This window comes from Nicotiana tabacum, chromosome 9 (genome assembly GCF_000715075.1).
Source record: "Nicotiana tabacum cultivar K326 chromosome 9, ASM71507v2, whole genome shotgun sequence".
In the NCBI taxonomy this organism is placed as follows: domain Eukaryota; kingdom Viridiplantae; phylum Streptophyta; class Magnoliopsida; order Solanales; family Solanaceae; genus Nicotiana; species Nicotiana tabacum.
The window spans coordinates 12,979,460-13,001,390 of NC_134088.1; the positions used below are offsets into that span (position 1 = coordinate 12,979,460).

Here is a 21,931-nt window from a genome sequence, read left to right on the forward strand (position 1 = left end):
ATCAGTGAGAGTGAGGTTACTGGCAGGCTAGCAAGGAGGAAGGGTGCTCCGGCAAAAAACGAGAGGACTAGAGTGCAACGAAAGAAGAAATAGACTATTGTGTTCCTAGTTTGGTCTGTGAAATTTGGTAGTTGAATTGGAAAACAATGTAGGAAATATGTCATTTTGGTTTTCTACAACACTTTTTGTTGATTACATTATACTCGAGTACTCTGATTACATTTTTACAGCAACAACTTTGTCTTACAATTTGACTTTAATCTTCAAGTTATTTTTATAAATACCTTCAAGTGCCAAGTAATATTTGTACATAACTGTCATTTGTTACACAGCAGAAAGATAAAATAAATACAGGAATCATATAAATAATTTAGCCATCTTTTATCAACAAGGTTTATCAAAAAAATTCAATTTATCTACATTTAAACTACGTCAAACTACATTTTAACTACAACTCCTCTACATATGAATAACATGACTACAGTTCTAACATAGTTAAACTACATATTCACTACAATCTGGATACAATTTACGTTGAATGCATTCTTTATTAATATCAGTTTTTTTGTATACAGTAAATATTAAAGTTTAACTATTCTATAAAAAAAAGACAACTTTAGATGCTTGACAGAATACATAAAAACATAAATAGTGCAGATACACAAATTGATGTTTATACTTCTTATTCATCTTCAAAAACTTAAACAATTACACAAGAAAATCCGATAGTTTGAGCTCACTAACATTTATTTTGAATAACTATTCTAACTACATGATATTCATTTCTTTTTCGGCACATTCTTGCAAGTTCTTTTGTTATGCCCTTCACCTCCACAATTGCCACATGACACCTTGTATTTCTTTGACTTTATTTCATCAAATGTTTTATATCTTTCCTTGTGAGGTCTCCCTGGCTGCCTTTTATCTCCTGCCGGTGGCTTTACTACCTCATCCAAAATATGTTGTGGCACATCCCATTTGCCTTCATCAGGAAGAGGATTTACTGGCATTTCATAGGTAAGCAGAAGACTCTTCCTTGTGTAATACGGAGAGCAATAGTTTTCGTATGTTTCATTCCTATGCCTTAATACTGCCAAAGCATGCGCACATGGAAGTTCATCAAGTTGGAATTGTCCACAACTACATTTCTTGTTTTCTAGACACACAATGTACCGCTTCACACCATCTAACACAGTATGTATATGATCTGTTGAAGCCCTCACCTACAATTGAAGACCAAACAGAAATAATAATACATCAATCATTAAAATGGATTATCAACAATTTACCTACAAATCAGCAACAAATATATTACAACTCATCTACAAACTATTATTACCGACAATTTGAACACAGTTTAACTACAATCTGGAAACACTGCAGCTAGTACTTTTTTGATTCTACTGCACCAAAAAAAAATATCTTACCCTTAGTTTCTGAGATAATGTACTGTTGTCTTCCAATTCTTTGTTGTATTTGTGACCAAGGTATGTGAAAGTACCCTTTGCCTTCGATAACTTTTCTTTTGTCCAACGTTCAAGAAGAGTCCTCATATACTCAAATAGATCAAATATTGGAAGCTCTCTTGCATCTTTTGTTACAGCATTCAACGACTCGGCAATGTTTGACATCATAGTAAAAGTTCTATTCACCGTTGCATGTACTCTTGACCATCTATGATAGCCAATATCATATAGGTAAGACTTTACACGCAGGTCTACCTCTTCAATCTTCAACATCCTTTCATTAAATTCATCCATAGTGTATGATCGTGCTGTAGCAAAGTACAATTCATGTAATTGTAGATGTCCCTTCTTGAATTTTGACCTTATATTTGTCCATATATGCCACATGCAAGAGTAGTGTGCCAATCCCGGATAGACAACTGATGTTGCCTTCAGTATACTCTCATGCCTATCTGAAACAACACACATTGAAGGTCTTTCACCATATGCCTCCTTGAATTGCTCAAAGAACCACTTCCAAGACGCGTCGTTTTCAGAATCAACCACAGCATATGCCAAGGGAAAAATAGTACCTACATTTTTAAGACATAAAATATGATTAAATAACAACTACAATATATATTGAGAAATATAGACATGTTAACTACATTCTTTTATATAACTACAAAATAACTACAACATAACTACAATTTAACTGCATTTTAAAGACTGTCTACAAAATAAGTACAAAATTATTCCATTATTTACCTGTTGCATCCATGGTGCTTGCTGTCAGCATAATCCCCCTGTAGGCTGACTTTAAGAATGTCCCATCAACCACTACTACCGGCCTACAATGTTGCCAACCATTTATTGATGTACAAAGAGCAACAAATGCGTATAAGAAGCAATCATCTGCTGCCTTCTTCAATTTAACAACAGAACAAGGATAATTCTTCTCAAGAATATAAAAATATTTGGGTAATTTGTTGTAGGAGTCACACGGATTCCCTCTCAAAAACTGTAAAGCTTTTTCCTTTGCTCTCCATGCTTGCATGTAGCTTAGGTTCAGTCCATGTTCGGATAACATGTCAGTTTGTATGTCCTTTGGTGTGTAAACAGTCTTAGGATCACAATACTTTGGAACGACCATGCTACCAAGTACTGCTGCAGTACGTTTGCGTTGTATGAATGTTTCGTCCATTAGGCAGCATGTGTGTTGACGGCTGAAACTTCTTATCTTGAACATTGCCGAATCATTAATTGACGTTGCCTTGAAATGCCATTTATAGCTTTCAGCAACACATATAAGCCAGTAGCTACAAAAGAAATACAATATTTACACAAATTTATGAAAAAACTACAATTAACTACAAACTGACTACAATTTAACTACAATTTATAAAACCCACCTATCTTCAATCATACACTGATTTTGCTGATATATTATCCACAAATAACTGCATACCTTCTATGACTAGATCTTTTTACTCTGAACTGGAACTTGTGCATCACTGAATAATTCTTCATTGCAGCAGCTACTGTTTACTTGTCCTGATAAACTTGTCCTTCTTCAATATATGTTTGCGTAGATTCAGTTATTATTTTACTTTGATATTCCTCTATAGCTGGTGAGGATGGAAATTCAAGTAAGTTTAGGGATCCAGACGAACCTGCAAACAATAAATTCATAAATGTAGTTTCTATGTAGATAATTTTGAAAGCAACATTGCTTTATCCTTTTCAGTACTATGTGAGCTTTGTAGTTTAATTGTAGGTAATTGTAGTAATATTGTAGATAACATAGTAACACCATAACTCTCTGCAATGTCGAATCAAACATACCTGCACTGGTACTTTCATTGTTGATTGCCAATTCCATATTGAAATCTCTTACGCTTATACATAAAGGATACGAACCTAAGTTTTTATTCTCCTTTTTGGTTTCCATGTAAGCACGAACCCCCATATCATTCCTAATCTCCATTGGAGGACAATTCTCGTTCACAATGTATTTGATTTCTATAATTTTATCCGATGTATCAATCGATAATTGTTCTGCAATTGTAGAACTGAGAATTCCGTAGTTTGCATTATCATCTACCACAATGGCATCAACTTCAAAATCTCTAAATCTGCCATAGTTATCCCAATTACCATTCGATTTCAGCATTATTGGGATTTTTGACATGATTTCGTGTAGTTGATAGGAAAAAAGACGAAGAACAGATATAGTTTCTACAATTTGAGTACTGATATCGACGAAGAGCAATTTTGTACAATTTGAGACGAAGAACAGATATAGTCTCTCTTCAGTAATTGTACAATTTGATTGCGTTTTTTGTTGTAGCTGATATCAACAGAGATCTCTTTCTGTTGAGGAAGGAGAGAATTACGCAACTGGTGTCTTCATCAGGAAGAGAGATCTCCTTCAGTTTCAAAATTCGAATAAAATCCTTGACAGAATCACATCGGATCTGGTGCCTTCATTTTAGGGCCTTTTTAATGGCAAAATCTACCTATTTTTGGATTGGTATATAATTTGTAGTAAAAGTGTGGACTACATGGGTAAATAACAAATTATGAACATTTTTGGTAATAAGATTTGATATATGGTATAGATAGGTAAAAATCCCTTCTTCTATATAGTATTGGGCCAATTGAAATTCATTTCTTGGCCCATTTTAATAATAAATTCCAGCAGCCCAAAAGCTACATACAAGCTGGCCCATTTTTTTTTTAACAAGAAGTTGACTCATTTCTTTTAAAATAGATAAAGTTGGTCCAACATTTATTTGCATAATTTTTTCCAACTATAAAGCTCGAAATAATAATAATAATAATAATATCAGATTTTTCTACTATTTTAATTAACTAGTTTCCCTTTAATTAATTTAAACGTTAGGCAAATAGTAGGCGCGCTTTAACTTCACGGACTCACTTGTGTAGCGTGACGCTTAACTTTTAATAAGTTAATTCACCAAATTTCATGTCATATTCAATAGTTTTAATTAATTTATAAATCTTTTGTCATAATCACGGATTCGCTTGCGTAGCGTGGTAGTGATATTTAATAAATTTTCTAAAAAAAGAGGGTTAATGTTTCCTCCAACACAATTGCAGTAATTTTTCAAAAGTAAATGACGTGCTAACAATCGTCTGTCATGACTGCGGATTCGCTTGCGTAGCGCCGTTATGACTAAATAATAAATTTCGTTGATCACGCATTCGCTTGCGTAGTGTGGTTATGACATCTTATTATTCAAAAATATTCTTTAATTTTTTCTAATAATCAAGAGATAAAAGAGGATAGGTAAAACATGAAAATAATATAAATCACAGTTTGTCCAAAATTAATTCAAGCCAAGTTAAAGTCAATAAAGCGACCGTGCTAGAACCACGGGACTCGGGGAATGCCTTATACCTTCTTCCCGGTCAACAGAATTCCTTACCCGAACTTTGTTTTCGCGGACCGATTAAAATAGAGTCAAACCTTTCTTTGACTAGGGATCCAAATAAATGGTGACTTTGGAACACCGAAAAAATCAATTCTAAGTAACTGTTACGCAACGCCTTCCTGATGATCTTTGGAAGGGCAACGTAAGGCTAAGCAACCGATGTCAGTGCGGTTGCTGTTCGCCAATGAGGTCCTCGCCGCACGCTAGACTAGATTGTCAGTGCCGTGCGGGAAAACCAATGTCGTGAGCAATTGCGGAAGCTGAGAGAGAATTGGGTTTTGAATGCTGATGATGATTTTATTGATGACTGAAAATGATGATTACAATGATGTGGTGTCGAGGGGAGAGACACCAGAAAATGCTGATTGAAATGTTTGATTGTTTGGTCCCCCTTAATAATGCTTAAAAAAAATAAACCAACATTACAAGACTAGTCCTAATAAAGCTGTAGAAGCACACTGAAATGAAAATGATGAAAACTAGTCTATGATTACAATGAAAAGGACTTAGATTATTACAAGGAAAAACTAAGTCCGATGGCAGCATCTTTGTCTTGCGGGTCTTTTTGACCCATACACATACTATTATTATTTGAAGGGCTAGAAAAGGGGTGTGACATTATGTACATATTTTTTACTATTAGAATTGATCTTTGACACCCATGCATCAATTATCACTTACAATACCTTTTTTTCTACTTTTTATTTTTCTCATTTTTTTAGCGATGCACACGTATTATAAAAATAAAAATGGATAATCAACATTGCCTGGAGAAGTAATAATTAAAAAGTCAGATCATCGAAATATAATGTCAAATACACTAATTACGCAAATATAAGGCAAGGGTCGTGCAAAATTTGGATTAGATTTGGTGGGGTGCGCCAGGCTTTGGTTGTAGTGCAACACCAAAACGACACACGAAGGTGTCCAGGTAGCAAGCTACCTTAATGAACCCTCCCCCTAAAAAAATTAAGTTAATATCGTGTGAGTCAATAACTCACATATCAGATATTAAACTAATAAGAACAGATACTACACTTGATCTTAGCCAAAAGGCCGAGAAAGGTATGCTTTAGCTCGTGCACGGCCGTCAGCATTTATATTAGTTCTCTCCTTTCTGGCTTTTGTTAGCTTTCGATGTGGGATTCTAGGCTGGAGAATTTTATGTAATGTGCTTTTTACTTGCCTGCAGGGAAAAAAGGAAACAACTAATTCTTCTCACCTTATGCAAAGCTTATAATTTCATGTTGATTTAATGGACAAGAGAAATTTCAGCCAGAAAGAAAAAAGTTATGCTCTGAAAGTCTGTTCTACCAACCATGGTAAATACTTACCCCAGATATTTATGCCAAGCTAAGTAATTTAAGTGTAACAGTAAAAAATAAAGTAAGAATACATATCATTTAAGTATGGCATGCAGCGACAGACCTGGAATTTTATATAAGTGGGTTCATTAAAAGATGGCGGTGGCTATTCATATAAGTAAAGTCGGGTAAAACACGTAGGGTTTGATCACTTTTTTTTTCTTAAATAATTTAAACAAACATACTTCATGTTTTATCAAAATTTAAGACCGAAACAATCAAAATTCACTTTGTAGATAGATTAAGTTTTGAAGTAGGTAAAATTGTAGAATAATATTTATTGATTTCAAGATAAAAATAAAGTGAAATAGAAAGTGAATTTCACTTTTAATTCTATACGTTTTACTGTTTCAAGTATAATTTAGCAATATACATAGTGTAATTTCTTAGCGAAGCGGGTTCAATTGAACCTGCTTGAAACAATGTGGGTCCGCCCCTGATAATATGTGATAAATGGTGTATGAACAATACCGGATGCTGATAAATTAGTGTATGCAATAAATTTTCTCGTACGTCAGAATGACAAATAATGAAGATGAACTAATGTTCTTATTGATTTTTCTTCTTTTCTTATTGTCCTAATTTATTTATGGATGAACTTTACATCTAGCTCTTTATGTTTCCATATCACTACTTTCATGGATAAAGAAAAGTAAAGATAAGAAGATTAAAAAGAGAAAAGCAAAGATTTTGTTAATTTTTCTGAAAATCATAATAGTTAACGTAAGGACTGAAAATGCGATATGCACTTTATGCAAGCGCATTAATTTGCGACAGTACTATTTTTATTGGTGTGACACTTTAGAAATTTGTTTTTAATTTTGACCCTATCTCTATTTTTTTATATATATGAGAAATTTATTTTTATATATAAGAGATTCATCTTTTACACATAAGAGATCTAAAAATATCATTCTTAATTGTAAATTATAAAAGGGCATGATATTCAAATAGTACTATTTTTAAAGTGCGATAGTTATTGGACAATATGGTAAGATCATTCAAATTTGATGTGTTCGATCTTTATGTTCGTACCAATGAATCAATCATACTTTCGAAATTATAAGTTCAAAATTTAATATTTTTTAAATAATTTTTCACTTATATATATATATATATATATTATGTCAAAAATATTGAGTTCGGTTGAACTCATTAACTCTATAATATATCCGCCACCGCTAAAATGTCTGATACCAGCTCTACTCCATTTTTTTTCATTCTTTGTCACGAAAATCATGAAATAAAAAAAAAAAGTAAAAAGAACAGATTTTCCATTTAATTAATCTTATTTCAAGTTCCTAATAGTACAAATATAGCTGACGATATCTTTTAGCCTTTTCATTATCTTGAGTGTACAAATCTATGTCAATTGCATTATGATTTGACACCATTATATTCATGAGCCCCACATCAAATTTGTAAGAATATACAGCTCACAATTGCATAAACAACAATTATTGAGGTCCTTTAGAATCAATTATTCTAACTTATAGGGAGATTAATTAATTATATTTTTTTTAAAAGAAATAAAGTAAGTTAACTAGGGAACAATGTCTCGAAATAATTTGTAAGTTTTGATTTTCTCAGCCATTAACTATAGAGCAAAATCTGTCAGAATAATAAACTACACGAGTAAGAAGAAAAAAAATGAGAAAAAAACTGCTCAAACCGTATGTCAATAATTATTTCCGTTGAATTTATTTTCTATAGAATCACATAATCCTCTTTCTTTTGTCCTAATTTATTTATCGTAAGGTAATCGACTTTTTTTTTTCTTTTTTTTTTTGCTAATATGTAAATCGACTTCAAAAAGAAGGTTGTGCATGCCACAGCTAGAAATTCAAGTTTTGTAAAAGATGCTTCGACATAAATTGAATATTCCGCGCAATCCTTAGAGGGTGTTTGGCTAAGCTTATAAGCTGGTCAAACTGGCTTATAAGCACTTTTTAGCTTATCTACGCGTTTGGTAAAATTAAAAGTGCTTATAAGTCAAAAGCCATAAAGTTGGTCTCCCCCAACTTATCAAATTTAAGCTTATAAGCACTTTAGGTTTGACCAAAATATTTACTATTCTAACCCTAAAATAATTCTTTTTAAACAAAACTCTTCGTATACCCAGTTCTTCAGCTGCTTATTATTAATTTCAGCACTTTTATCCAAACACATAACTGCTTATTTTTTAAATCAGCTTCAGCACTTAAAAGTGCTTTTCAGCACCTAATGTTTATCAGCTGCTTAAATCAGCTAAGCCAAACGGGCTCTTAATTGAGTTTTCCTCCTTACTCTTTTTTTTTTTTTAAAAAAAAAAATCTCCAATGTAATAGGGAAAAAACAGGAGAGATAAAATTCAAATCCCATTTAAGTATGAGAAACGAAATATTACAAACTGAATTAGGAATTTTGCCAACTTTTTCTTTCTAATCAATCGTTAAAACCAATCTCACCTTCCTACAAAAGAATAAAACAACCTATTTTTTCTGCAAACCATCACCTAAATTACCTAACCCCTTTAATAATTTGCTTTTTTTTTTTGGTTAATTTTTTTTTTTTTTTTATTAAAGAGAAAAGGTTTCATATACTTTAAATCTTTCTAAAAGGTTATAGCATATCCTTTTCTCCAATTTTTATTTTCTTAATTGACAGCCTTTATATTTTATTAGATTTTGACAGAGCAGCTCTTTTATTTAAATATAGTATCTTTTATTACGTAATCTCAACTTTGATCATACCGATTAGAATAATGAAGACTGGCCTAGACTATAAGTTTATAAGTAAATAAATGACCATTGACCAATTTTTCATACGAAAATTTGGTCATACAAAATAAGTGGTTTACTATGAAATGACTGACCAAATTTAAATAGAATCCATAATACATAATCAGAGCTCGGATATTTAAGAACAAAAAACCTTTTAAGTAGGAAATATTTTTCTTTTAATGAATATTATAAACAACAACAATCCAGTATAATTTCATTTAGTGAGGCCTGGTGAGGGTAGTGTGTACGCAGACCTTACCCCGACCCTGGAATAGAGAGGTTATTTTAATTCAAATTCATGTCGCATAATATTCATTAAAAGTAATGGGTCTAATTTGAAAAACTTTTTAATGAGATTTTCTTTGTTATATTTTTCCTTGTTCATATTTTAATTACTCAACGACACAACACATGTCTATTCATCATGTGTACAGTTGGTCGATGATAATGTTTGGTCGTTAGGTTAGTCAAGTGTCTCGCTTTGTCTAGCCACTTCTTGTCTGGTAAGTTTGTTAAGCTACAAGAAAGGAAACACAAAAGATGATGTAATTTTTCAGTCTAAAACCCATAAAAATGCAACCTAGTGTACAAAGTATCTCGCGTTCACGCAAGATATAGAAAAGGATCGCACTTCAAAAAATGTGATCTAGATAGTCTATTCTAATATAAGTATTAGTGACTGTTTTCACAGCTTGAACACATGGCTTATAGGTAAAAAAACATAATTAAAATACAAGAACGATTAAAAATGAATGATATCAAGGCAAAAGCACTTTTGGCAAGAAATTGAGGTGTTTTACCAAGCTTTTGGAAGGAAAAAAACTGCTTTTGAGGAGAAGTAGAAGCAGTTTTGGAGAAGAAGAAAAAAGTAGCTTCTCTCCAAAAGCACTTTTCTGAGAAGCACTTTTGAGAAAAATACACTTAGAAGCAGTTTTCAAAAACTTGGTCAAACACTAATTACTGCTCAAAAGTGTTTTTCTAATTAATTAGCCAAACACAAATTACTTCTCACCAAAAACACTTTTTTTTAAAGTATTTTTGAGAAAAGTATTTTTCAAAAAAGCTGATTTTAGAAGCTTGGCCAAACGGCTATAAGTTAGAGAAGTAATGGAGAATGATTTTTTTGAAAATAACTTACAACACATCAAACGCACCTGAAATGATTATTAGATTAGATCGTCTATAAATAAAATATAGTAATATCACAGTATAGTGTACACATAACCAATTTCATCTGGAGTACATGAAGTTACTTAACTCATAAATGGAGAAATAATTGTAGGAATGTACAATAAAAATCTAAAATTATATTATGATACATATAAAAGATGAGAAAGTCTATAGAGTTAGCGAAGATCTTCCAGAAGAGGAAGATCAACATAGCTTGTGTCCAGGAGACTAGATGGGTGGATTCGAAGGCTCGAGATGCTGATGGGTTTAAATTGTGGGTATCAGCATGCGAGATGAGTAAGAATGGGGTAAGTATCTTGGTTGGAAGGATCTTAGGGAGCTAGTGGTAAAAGTTAGGAGGGTGAACGACAGGCTGATGGATATTAAGCTGGTTGTGGGAGGATCTACTTTAAATGTGATTAGTTCTTACGCTCCTCAAGTGGGTTTGGATGAGGAGATTAAGATGTGCTTATGGGAAGAATTTGACGGGTAGGTACGTGGCATTCCGCTCACCGAGAAGTTACTCATAAGAGGGGACTTCAATGGTCACATTGGGGCGATATCTAGGGGTATGACGACGTGCATGGCGGCTTTGGCTTTGGAGTTAGGAACGGAGGAGGTACTTCGTTGTTAGACTGTGCTAAAGCCCTTGATTTGGTGATCGCCAACTTGTATTTTCCGAAAAGGGAGAAGCACTTGGCTACATTTCTGAGTTCGTTGGCCAAGACTCAAATTGATTATCCACTCCTCCAGAAGTGCGATAGGAGTCTGTGCATGGATTGCAAGGTTATACCAAGCGAGAACCTCACGAATCAGCATAGATTAATGATGATGGACTTAGTGATCGTGAGGAAGAGGTTCGTGTGTGGTCAACCCAGGATAATATGGGGTGCTTTGACTAGTGACAAAGCGCATGAGTTGGGGGGGAGTTGTTGGCTATGGGAGCATGGAGGAGGAGTGGGGACGCAAGCTGTATGTGGACCACGACAGCGGAGTGTATTAGAGTAGCTGTGAGAAAAGTGTTAGGGGTCTCGAAAGGTTTCTCTAGCGGCCACAAAGGTGACTGGTGGTAGATGAGGAGGTACAAGAGAAAGTGGACACCAAGGAAATGGCGTACACTTATAGAGAGCATGGATGATGAGGCGAAGAGGATGAACATGGAAGGGTTTAAGAGGGCTAAGAAGGAGGCGTAGTTAGCAGTTATTGTGGCTAAGACTGCGGCATCTGTGCATTTGTATAAAGAGCTTAGGGCCAAAGAAGGGGACAAAAATCTATACAGGCAAGAGGCCGAGGGGGTTATGCGTAAGATGCACAGGGGTAGAGCTATCGGGCCAGATGAAATACTTGTGGGTGATATCCAAAGCTGCAATAATTATAGGGGGATTAAGCTGCCCATACTATGAATGTTTGGGAGAGGGTGGTTGAAGTGAGGGTGAGGAATAATGTGTCTATTTATGAGAACCAGTTCGGTTTTATGCCGGGGCGTTTGACTATGGAGGTCATTCACATTGTGAGGAGATTGGTAGAGCGGTATAGGGAGATGAAGAAGGACTTGCACATGGTATTCATTGACCTAGAGAAAGCATATGACAAAGTCCCGAGAGAGGTGCTCTAGCGATGCTTGGAGGCTAAAAGGGTCCCAGTAGCCTACATTAGGGTGATTAAGGACATGTATGATGAAGCTAAGACTCGGGCTAGGGCAGCGGGAGAAGACTCAGAACACTATCCGGTTATGATGGGGTTGCACCAGAGATCAGCTCTTAGTCTATTCCTATTTTCCTTGGTGATGGATGCATTGACGAGACACATTCAAGCAAAGGTGTCATGGTGTATGTTATTTGTTGATAATATATTCTTAATTGACTAGATACGGGGTGATGTTAATGAGAGGCTGTTTGGAGGCAGACCCTAGAGTTTAAGGGTTTGAAGTTAAGCAGGACCAAGACGAAATCCTTAGAGTACAAGTTTAGCAACGGTACCCAGAAAGGGATATGGATGTGAGGCTTGATACGCAAGTCATCCCCAAGAGAGGTAGTTTCAAGTATCTTGGATCTATAAGACTAGGTAATGGAGAGATTGATGAAGATGTCACCCACTGTATCAAAGCAGGATGGATGAAGCAGAGGTTCGCTTCCGGTGTCTTCTGTGATAAGAATGTACCGCTGAGACTTAAAGGTAAGTTCTACAAGGTTGTAGTTAGACCGACTATGTTGTATGGAGCAGAGTGTTGGCCGGTCAAGAACTCTCATACCCAGAAGCTAAAAGTAGCTGAGATAAGGATGTTGAGGTGGATGTGTTGGAATACCCGGTTGGATAAGATTGGGAATGAAGTTATTCGGGAAAAGATGGGAGTGGCTCCTGTGGAGGATAAGATGCGAGAGGCGAGGTTGAGATGATTCTGGCATATTAAGAGGATAAGTATAGAATCCCCATTTAGAAGGTGCGATTGGTTAGCCTCGGTGGGTAGCAGGAGGGATAGAGGTAGGCCTAAGAAGTCTTGGGGAGAGGTTATTAGGCGGGACATGGCGCAACTGGAGCTGATCGAGGGCATGACCCTAGGGAGAAGGGTGTGGAGGTCAAAGATTAGGGTAGAAGGTTCGTAGGTAGTCGAGCATTTTTCTTTGTCTTACTCAGTTCACTAGCATTAGTGTTAGTATGATATATTTTATCCATAGATGGCTATTACTATATAGAGTTTGACTGCATTCTTGGATTCAATCTTATTTCATCTTGCTTTTATTCTTACTTGTTGTAATTATCTTTTCTTTTTCAATCGTTCTCTAGTCGAGGATCTATCGGAAAAGAAGGGTCGAAGGTTTTGGGCCTGTAGCTTTCCCCGTCCCCCCTTCGTCGGGCGGTGCTTGTGTGGAGGGTGCGCCACCTGAAATCGGGCTTGAAGCTCTCACCTTACCAACAAGCCGAGAGCTGATGGCTGTTGGTCACGACTACTATCAAAAAGCTCCTATGAAGATGAATATTTCACATGGAGGAGTGTGCATCTTTATGTTGGGTGTTCTTCTGTCGTGCGACCCGGCGGCTTATGTGCGACCTGTGGCCCACGCTTTTTTAGTCGTATCAGGTGCATCGGCTTTGCTTTGACTTGCCTTGTCCGTATAGTCAGTAATCGATGTAAGAAAGATTCTTCTATGATAAGTGGTCCATTCCACCTTAAGAAGTAGCCCATTCTATTAGGTTTCCTGTAGAGCGAGGGCCTCTTCTTCCTGCCTTTTCTGTAAGAGACTTTCTTTCTTGCCTGAGTATGGGTCTACCTGCCTTATTCTTAGATGCCTTACCCTTCCTTATCCTGAGTTAGAAAAATCCCTTATAAATGCTTAGCTATCATGAGTGTTTATCCTCTCCCAATTTCCAACGGATAGTTTAATGATAGAATTGTTACATTTATATGTTTTTTTTCTTTTACCCTTTATCTAATATAATCTAGATTGTTTGTCAAATTTATAAGAAAAAGAAGAGTGCAAGGGGAATTTTTTTTATAAAAAGAGAGAAAAAGAAAAGGTCATGCCCTTCCTAAAGTAAAAAAAGTGCAGCATAGTGCAGAAAGTATCTCGCTTTCATTATAGGTAGAATTAGCCTTTTGGATACGGGTTCGACTGAACCTAGTAATTTTATCCAAACTATATATTTGTCTTAAAAAATTATTGAATTATGGACAAATTATTAATTTAGAATCCAATAACTTAAAATAATTAGAATACTAAACCCATAAGTTTCAAATTTTGGCTCCGCCTCTAGCATTCACGCAAGATCAGGTTAAAGGTCGAACGCAAGAGGTGTGATGTAGGCAGTTTACCCTAATGCAAGCATTAGTGGCTGATTCCACGGTTCGAAGCCATGACATAAAAATTACACGAAAACAACTTTAACCTTGGGTACAAGGATCACCTTCTGTTTAAGCGAAAGACAGATGAAAATAGGAAAGTGAAGCTGAAAATGAGAGCTTATCAAAAAATGAATGAAATTACTGGTAGGGACCCTCTTCCGTATGCCTAATAACTTTAGTCCAAAACTTTCATTTTTGGCCCACTTTTTTGAAGACTCAAATTAATAAATTAAAAGTCTCACTTTCAAAGAAACTTCTGCATTCGGGAGTGGTCTTTTCTATCATTATAAAACAACAAAAACATAACATTGACACAAGTTTTTAAGTTACTAATAAGGAAGGAAACTAACTCTTGCTAATTTATACAGAATCTATGGGGAGATAAATGATTGCCTCTTTCTCCTTCATTTTTTCTTGAAAAATTGAATATACTACTTAATTAATTAGGACTATATAGTTGTAGATTTTGGTTTTTCACAATTGTTTCCTTCTCCCTTTCCTCTTGAGTTTTGTGTATACAAATGGCAGGCATGCTTCCTGGGGTTGAATGTGCTAGAAGAAGGAGGTTTCATCAAAGTAGTGGATGGTTAGATTCTTCTCATACCTTTGGCTTTTCATCCACAAGAAGGTCTTCTTTTTGTCTCTACACTAGTAGCCATGAATACCCTCTCAACTCAAGCTCTTCTAAGGTATATACTAATACTCCCTCCACGTTTGTTTTGTGTATTAATTTTGCATAGGCAAATTTTTTTCTAGATCAGAAGGAACTTTGGAGCAATAGTAAAATTATCTTCGTGTGACCTATAGGTCACATATTCGAAACGCGGAAGCAACCATTAATGTTTGCATTAGGTTAGGCTGTCTACATCGCACCCATCACACCCTTTGGGGGTGCGGCCATTCCCTAGACCATGCGTGAACGCAATATTCCTTAACATCGGGCTGCCCTTTAAATTTTCATCTACCATTATTAGGATTTTTTTCTGGATGTAATGACATGATAATGATATAAGAGTGAAAAAAGGACGTTCTGTCATATGAAGCATCTCGCGTTCATGCAGGATTGGAGAAAAGTCCGTAATTAAAAGGTATGATGTAGATAGTCCACATATTAATATAAGAGTAGAATAAATTTAAATGAAGCGACACAGACAATTAGGATTCATAAATTCAAATTTACTAGTGATTGAAGCTTAATTGTTACTATAATAGGCACTAATTCTTGTGTTTTTTCTTTGCATAATTGAATTAACAGCAAAGGGGCGCAACAAGCCAAGCATACCAAGATGAGAAACTAGGTGAAGCTGCCAGAGAAGCCAGGCAAAGGTTGGATGAGAGGCTTAGTGCCCAATGGAAATCAAAAAATAAGAGGTGAAAAGCTCACTTCTCCTTTCTTGATATAGGCTCATGTTAACAAAGAGTTTTAAAGTTATATGAAGGTGTAAAAAGTGTTTATGCAATTAGATTATTTATGAGGCAATTACAAGTATATCTCTGTGATAAATATTAATGGCTAACATGGTAAAAATGTACTAACCTGCCATCACATATTAAACTACACGGCAACAAACCTCGTGAGTTCCTACAAGTGAGGTATGGGGAAGGTAAGATGTACGCAGTCTTACCTCTACCATAGAAAGACAGAGAGGTTGTTTCTGGTAGACCCTTGGCTTAAGAAAGGATGAAAAAGAAGTAACGGAACGACAAGTAGGAGGAATAACAAGATAAAAAGAAGATCGAAACCAAAATAACAGATTAATTACACTAATAATTTAAAATAAATTTCTGTCAGTATATATACCTTAAATCTTTTAGGAAAACTATATTAGTTCTAACTTGCAATTCCAACCATATGTTTGACACTTTATTCTCATCTCACTGATTGTGTTTTTCTTTCTGTGTTATTAAATTCAGGAGTGTCAATAATGGACAACAAAACCAAAGGCATGGAATGGTGGAGAATAGGCCAAAGTTGGGTGTGGATAAATTGCAACAAGAAGTGTTTTCTGGACTAAAGAAGAGTGGATCAAAGAAGTTCAATTGGGCAAAGATGATTTGGAAATCTTCAGAACAAGATGAATGTGCTATTTGCTTGGACCAATTTAAGATTGGTGATAACCTAATGCAATTGCAATGTGCCCACAAATTCCATTCTAAGTGTTTGGTGCCATGGCTAGAGTCTAATGCACATTGTCCATGTTGTAGAATGGCAATTTTGACTAGTACTACTCCATAATTTGGAGAAATGAGAAATTGCATCTGTCTCTTTCACCTTGTATATGTGCCCAAGAAATGTACAAATAGACAATAGGTTTCTTGTAATTAAGCCTATAGACTATTTGGTTTTTCAAGAAATCATGTATGTGGGAAAAAATTATTACAACAACATACTCATTATGGTCTCACAAGGTCTTGACAGGACACTATACACACAAGTTTACTCCTATCTTGTAAAGGTAATGAGATTGTTTCCGTATAAAAAATTGTGAGTTGTGATTAAAATTCTCAACCATGAGTACCATCCCTACTAAGTAATTTCTTCAAATAAAGGAAAACTAGTTCATTTGCCAAAAATATAGAGAGAAAAAAATCAAGGAAGTTGCCAAGGCCACACATCACTTTAGTTCATAAATTCACAAGCAACTACCAACACAAACTTTTTAGTCAGCCTTCCCCCTATCCTCCACTGGAATGTAATAGTTGGCGGCAGTGACAAAGCCAGAATTTCCACTAAGAGATTCAAAAATAAAGTAAACATTTAAACATGCGGAGAAGCCAAGAAAATTCAAATCCCATATGTATACATACATAAATATTTTGTATATCTTATATAAACGATATAATTTTCTGACGAAGAGAGTTCAAATAGACTTTGGCGCTCCCTAGCTCCGCCACGCGTTGGTGCCTTGGTGGATTGGGATTTGGGAGAGCCACGGGTGAGGGGTGGGAGGGTGGGGTTATGTTTGTTTAGTTCTCCCTTTTTTAGTGATGATGTTTGCTCAATTTGTATGTATCTCAATTATTTCATTAAATATCTATTATCTCGTTACAGGCAAATTTATGTTAAAATAAGATGAGCTCTGTAGTATATCCGCACGATATTGAAAATTTATGTTAAAAAGGACATTTTTCTCGCTAAAAAAAAGTTCAAGAAGTGTTTTGTCTTAAAAACTTCTGAATAAAAAAGTACAAAATACATTTGTTGAATTTTGTGAAAATTTCCGTATGAATTATCATATGGGTGTCGAGTAGCAGTTGAAACAAGTGATTTAAATCGAACCAAAGATCACTATCTGACCCATTCTAAATCCCACCATGAAAAATCAGTTGCAATAATTCAACTAGTTTTCACTGTCTTTTCTGGTCCTATATAATAATGACTCTTTAGTAAGTTGGCATGAAACATGAACAGGGAAACTCCACTATTTCTACGATATATATATATATATATATATTGTTCACTTCTTGATTTATTTGAATTATGAATCGAAGTGACATTCACCAACTCAAATCAAATTGAAACTTATATATGGGTAGTCGATGCACGAGGTATTCGGCGTTCACGTAGAATTTGTGAAAGGCTCGCACTTCAAGAGTGTGTGATATAGGTAGTCTATTTCGATGCAAGCATCAATGACTGATTCTACTGCTCGAACCCGGCCATGACCTATAGGTATAGCGTACGGAAAGGGCCACATTCCAGCAGGGGCGGCCCTTCCGTAAAGCAACTAAAGCAACCGTTTTAGGCCCCAAATTTATGAGGGCCCCATTTTTTGTTACACCTAATAGACTATGTATAAGTTTAAAAAAGAGTTCTGTAAAGTGAAAAAGTTTGATTTTTTTCTTTAACAAATATAGAGAAAAAGGATTTGCAACTGCTATGATTTCTACCAAGGAAATTGCACTTAAAATGAATATCGAACCCGAATTTCGTAAGAAACGTGTGATATATAGGAAGTAACAATTTGATGCAATATTGATAATGAAATTTCAGTATCTTTCGAAGAGTCCTTTAGAGTTGATTACTATTATACATAATAAATAAGGCTATTTTTTCATTTCAAAATAGATTTGAACAATTCGAAACATATGAAAATATTTTTGGTTTTCTATTTGGCAGTATAAACTAAGATCACTAGATGTTGGAAAGTTGAAAAAATATTGCCTTAATTTTGAATGTTCCTTAAAGCATAATAATCAATTCAATATTGATGGTTTAGATTTATTTTCTGAATTAAAAATATTAAGAAAAATAGTACAATTAGAAACTAACAGTTTAATTGATATACTTAATCAAATAAAAAAATTTAAATCTTTTCCAAATGCCTAAATTGCTTGTGGAATAATGTTAATAACTCATGTTACCGTTGCTTCAGCAGAAAGAAATTTTCAAAATTAAAATTGATAAAATCTTACCTAAGAACAACAATGTCACATGAAATGTTAAATGGATTAGCTATATTGTCAATTGAAAAAAACTTATTAGGAGGTATTGATTATAAGAAAATTATTTATAATTTTATATCTAAGAAAAGCTAAAAAAATAGATTTCAAATAAATAATAATAAAAAATAAAAAGTTAAGGTCCGTCATAAAGTTTGGCTTTAGGCCACAAAATTGGTCGGGCCGCCCCTGCATCCCAGGAGGATGTGATGTAGGCATCCTATCTTGACGTAAGTATCAGATTTCACTGCTCGAATCCCTGACCTATAGGTACACAAAAACAACTTTACTGTTGCTCTAAGACTCTCCTTCAAGAACGGAAACTTATACACAATTCAAAAAAATAAATCTAATTTGACATTAGACCGTTAGCGACTTTACTTGTACGAGTAGGAACTAATTAATTAATTAGCTTGTGATTCTTGATTCAATTAATAACTGATGTAAACTTTCGTGATTCATGAGTCGTGACACTATAACTCGAACAATAATCCTTGTTTGGTGGATTGTTGGTATTAGCACTTGGTATGCCAAACATTTAAAGGGTATTGTTAGGTAACGCATGGAATAGTAACAATTAAATTAGCACTAATTATGTGATCCAACTAAAAAGAATTTGCCGATGGTGAAGATGATAAAATAAACTATCGTCCCATTTATATTTGGGGATATTGCTTAGCTATTTTTTGTATCCGGTTGATGGAAGAAGTTCAAAGCATTTTTTTTGGTTTCCCATTAGGTATCCGGTACCCGTATTGGAGTCCTATTATATTCGGATTCGTGCAGGGTAGGGCCCCATTCCGGGGGTAGCGCTCCGTACCAAGAATTTTTTCATATTCAGGGCTCGAACTTGTATTGGTCAAAATCTGACCGTCACGGCCGAGCTGATCAACGTCCCGCCTAAGTGACCGGGCAGTAAAAGATAACGTAGCCCACTCTACTTCCCATTCCCAACACCCGTTGAGTCAGAAGGACCAATGTCTAAAAGGACGACCAAGGCACACTAGATGCGAGAAAGCGTCGGACCAAATAAATGGCAAGGGTGCCTTGACTATATATAGCAGGGGAAAAACCTTCGATGAAAGGGGGATCTGCCCCCCTTCCTCTCTCCCAAACTCTTGTCTTGTAATCTTGATAGGAAAGAAATAATCCGCAGAATAACATGTAAAGCTATCTCCCTCATCGATTGATGGGAGTCACAATGTTGAACTTCAACAAGATCAATTTTATGTCTTTCATCCTATGTATTATCTATATTATCAACTCTTTGGTGTGGAATTTATTATGTCGGACTAAGATTTACCCCTTCATTTTCTTTGATTGATTTGTTAAAAAGGTTCCAATATCTTTTGAGTCAAACAATTTGGCTCCGCCTGTAGGGATTTCTTAGTGAAATTTCCCAGTCTCTCCCAGATCAAAGACAAGAAATACGATCACCCACCGAAAAGAGCGCGAAGGAAAAACCCAACCTACGCGGGACCAAAGCGCAACACCTAGGGGGAGGAGAGCCAAGTAGAATCACCAAATTTAGAAATCTTCGCCACATCAACCATCGAAATGCCAAACGAGATGAACAACGCTACCAACCTGTTCTCCTTCATCAGACCACCGGGTAGAGGCAAGGAAAGTATCATTCTAACTCACCCTCTGCTCTTTCCTCAAGCAGGAACACAAAGGCCGCGCGGGCGAGCGGGTAAAGAAATATCTCAATTAAAGAACGAAAAACTACTGCAGAACAACCAAAATACTACCCGCCGGTGACACCTCCAAGCTGGAGGGCAGGAGTCAGACAAGGAAACCACAATGTATGCGCAGAACGAACCTAAGCAAAACAGTGACGTCTCGTATTTTCCGACGTTGCACCCTCTGATGCAAGCAATGTCAAACGAACTGGGACTCCCCCAAAAAATGTCTGATTCTCCAAAAACTAGGACTGACGACGGGTTATTATTTCGATAAGTTTGAAATAACACCTTTTGAGGCCAAGGGCCTTCTCCAAAAAGAGGAGTTCGACTTTGACCGAATGACGGCGGGTTACTATTTTGATAAGTTCGAAATAACACCCTCTAAGGGCAAGGGCCTTTGCCAAAAAGAAGAGTTCGACCTCGACCGAACGACGATGGGTTACTATTTCGATAAGTTCGAAATAACACCCTCTAAGACCAAGGGCCTTCGCCAAAAAGAAGAGTTCGACCTCGATCGAACGAGGACGGGTTACTATTTCGATAAGTTCAGAATAACACCCTCTAAGGCCAAGGGCCTTCGCCAAAAAGAAGAGTTCGACCTTGATTGAACGAGAACGGGTTACTATTTTGATAAGTTCAAAATAACACCCTCTAAGGCCAAGGGTCTTCGCCAAAAAGAAGAGTTCGACCTCGATCGAACGACGGCGGGTTACTATTTAGATAAGTTCGAAATAACACCCTCTAAGGCCAAGGGCCTTCGCCAAAAAGAAGAGTTTGACCTCGATCGAACGAGGACGGGTTACTATTTCGATAAGTTCGAAATAACACCCTTTAAGTCCAGGGGCCTTCGCCAAAAAGAAGAGTTCAACCTCGACCGAACGACGATAGGTTACTATTTCGATAAGTTCAAAATAACACCCTCTAAGGCCAAGGGCCCTCGCCAAAAAGAAGAGTTCAACCTCGATCGAACGAGGACGGGTTACTATTTCGATAAGTTCGAAATAATACCCTCTAAGGCCAAGGGCCTTCGCTAAAAGAAGAGTTCGACCTCGATCGAATGAGGACGGGTTACTGTTTCGATAAGTTTGAAATAACACTCTCTAAGGCCAAGGGCCTTCGCGAAAAAGAAGAGTTCGATCTCGACTGAACGGCGACGGGTTACTATTTTGATAAGTTCAAAATAACACCCTTTTTAGGCCAAAGGCCTTCGCCAAAAAGAAGAGTTCGACCTCGATCAAATGACGACGGGTTACTATTTCAATAAGTTCTAAATTACACCCTTTAATTCCAAGGGCCTTCGCCAAAGAGAAAGTGCAAAAAGACTGGGACTCGTCGCGGGGGAATCTATCTCGCACCGAAATCACGCGAAACGGAAACAAGGGTAGAATACAAGAAAAATAACAACGAAAAATTCTTCTTTATACAAAGCCTCCGCGCAAATGGTCGCAGATTACATAAGACCCAAGTCAACAATACAGAAAAACAAAAAAGGAGAAGAAAGGAACAACAACAATCGACTACGAACGAAAAATAGGAAAGAAAACAACAAACGAAAAACAGATCAATATCACTATCCCTCTACTCTGCATCATCATCGCCACCCTCTCCACTGCCAACTCCGGGAAGTTCTCCTTCGGTGTCCGCGCCCCCATTAGCTTCTGGTGTCGCCGCGTCATATCCGCAATCGACGCGAGCCTCCCGCGCTTTCACCCGCGCCTCTTCATATGCAGCTTCAGTCACATTACCCGCCTCCCACAAACTCT

At 36.1% G+C, this 21,931-nt stretch overlaps 2 protein-coding genes and 1 non-coding gene across 3 annotated transcripts; 1 reads left to right on the top strand and 2 right to left on the bottom strand.

Annotated features, from left to right (window-relative positions):
* Positions 1-779: 779 nt before the first annotated feature.
* LOC142163792 (uncharacterized) lies at positions 780-3,636 on the bottom strand. The gene is made up of 5 exons (XM_075220931.1): positions 3,291-3,636; positions 2,995-3,118; positions 2,214-2,764; positions 1,428-2,038; positions 780-1,223 (listed from the first exon to the last, which is right to left on the bottom strand). Exons 1-5 carry the CDS (start codon positions 3,634-3,636, stop codon positions 780-782), a joined length of 2,076 nt encoding a protein of 691 aa, XP_075077032.1.
* A 2,138-nt stretch (positions 3,637-5,774) lies between these two features.
* On the bottom strand, positions 5,775-5,972 carry LOC142164526 (U2 spliceosomal RNA). Its single transcript, XR_012695287.1, has one exon. It is a non-coding gene; the product is annotated as a U2 spliceosomal RNA (small nuclear RNA).
* Positions 5,973-14,242: 8,270 nt separating this feature from the next.
* LOC107821946 (uncharacterized) lies at positions 14,243-16,444 on the top strand. Its single transcript, XM_016648421.2, has 3 exons — positions 14,243-14,729; positions 15,296-15,411; positions 15,955-16,444. The coding sequence occupies exons 1-3, from the start codon at positions 14,562-14,564 to the stop codon at positions 16,274-16,276; spliced, it is 606 nt and encodes a 201-aa protein (XP_016503907.1). The 5' UTR covers positions 14,243-14,561; the 3' UTR covers positions 16,277-16,444.
* Positions 16,445-21,931: the final 5,487 nt, after the last annotated feature.

Excerpts from the sequence above, each read along its gene's own strand:
- LOC107821946 (XM_016648421.2), top strand. The coding sequence starts at position 14,562 with ATGGCAGGCATGCTTCCTGGGGTTGAATGTGCTAGAAGAAGGAGGTTT. Across the intron at positions 14,730-15,295 it reads TCAACTCAAGCTCTTCTAAG|CAAAGGGGCGCAACAAGCCA; the intron begins GTATATACTAAT and ends TTGAATTAACAG. Across the intron at positions 15,412-15,954 it reads TGGAAATCAAAAAATAAGAG|GAGTGTCAATAATGGACAAC; the intron begins GTGAAAAGCTCA and ends TATTAAATTCAG.
- LOC142163792 (XM_075220931.1), bottom strand. The coding sequence starts at position 3,636 with ATGTCAAAAATCCCAATAATGCTGAAATCGAATGGTAATTGGGATAAC. Across the intron at positions 3,119-3,290 it reads CAATGAAAGTACCAGTGCAG|GTTCGTCTGGATCCCTAAAC; the intron begins GTATGTTTGATT and ends TATTGTTTGCAG. Across the intron at positions 2,039-2,213 it reads AAGCACCATGGATGCAACAG|GTACTATTTTTCCCTTGGCA; the intron begins GTAAATAATGGA and ends TTAAAAATGTAG.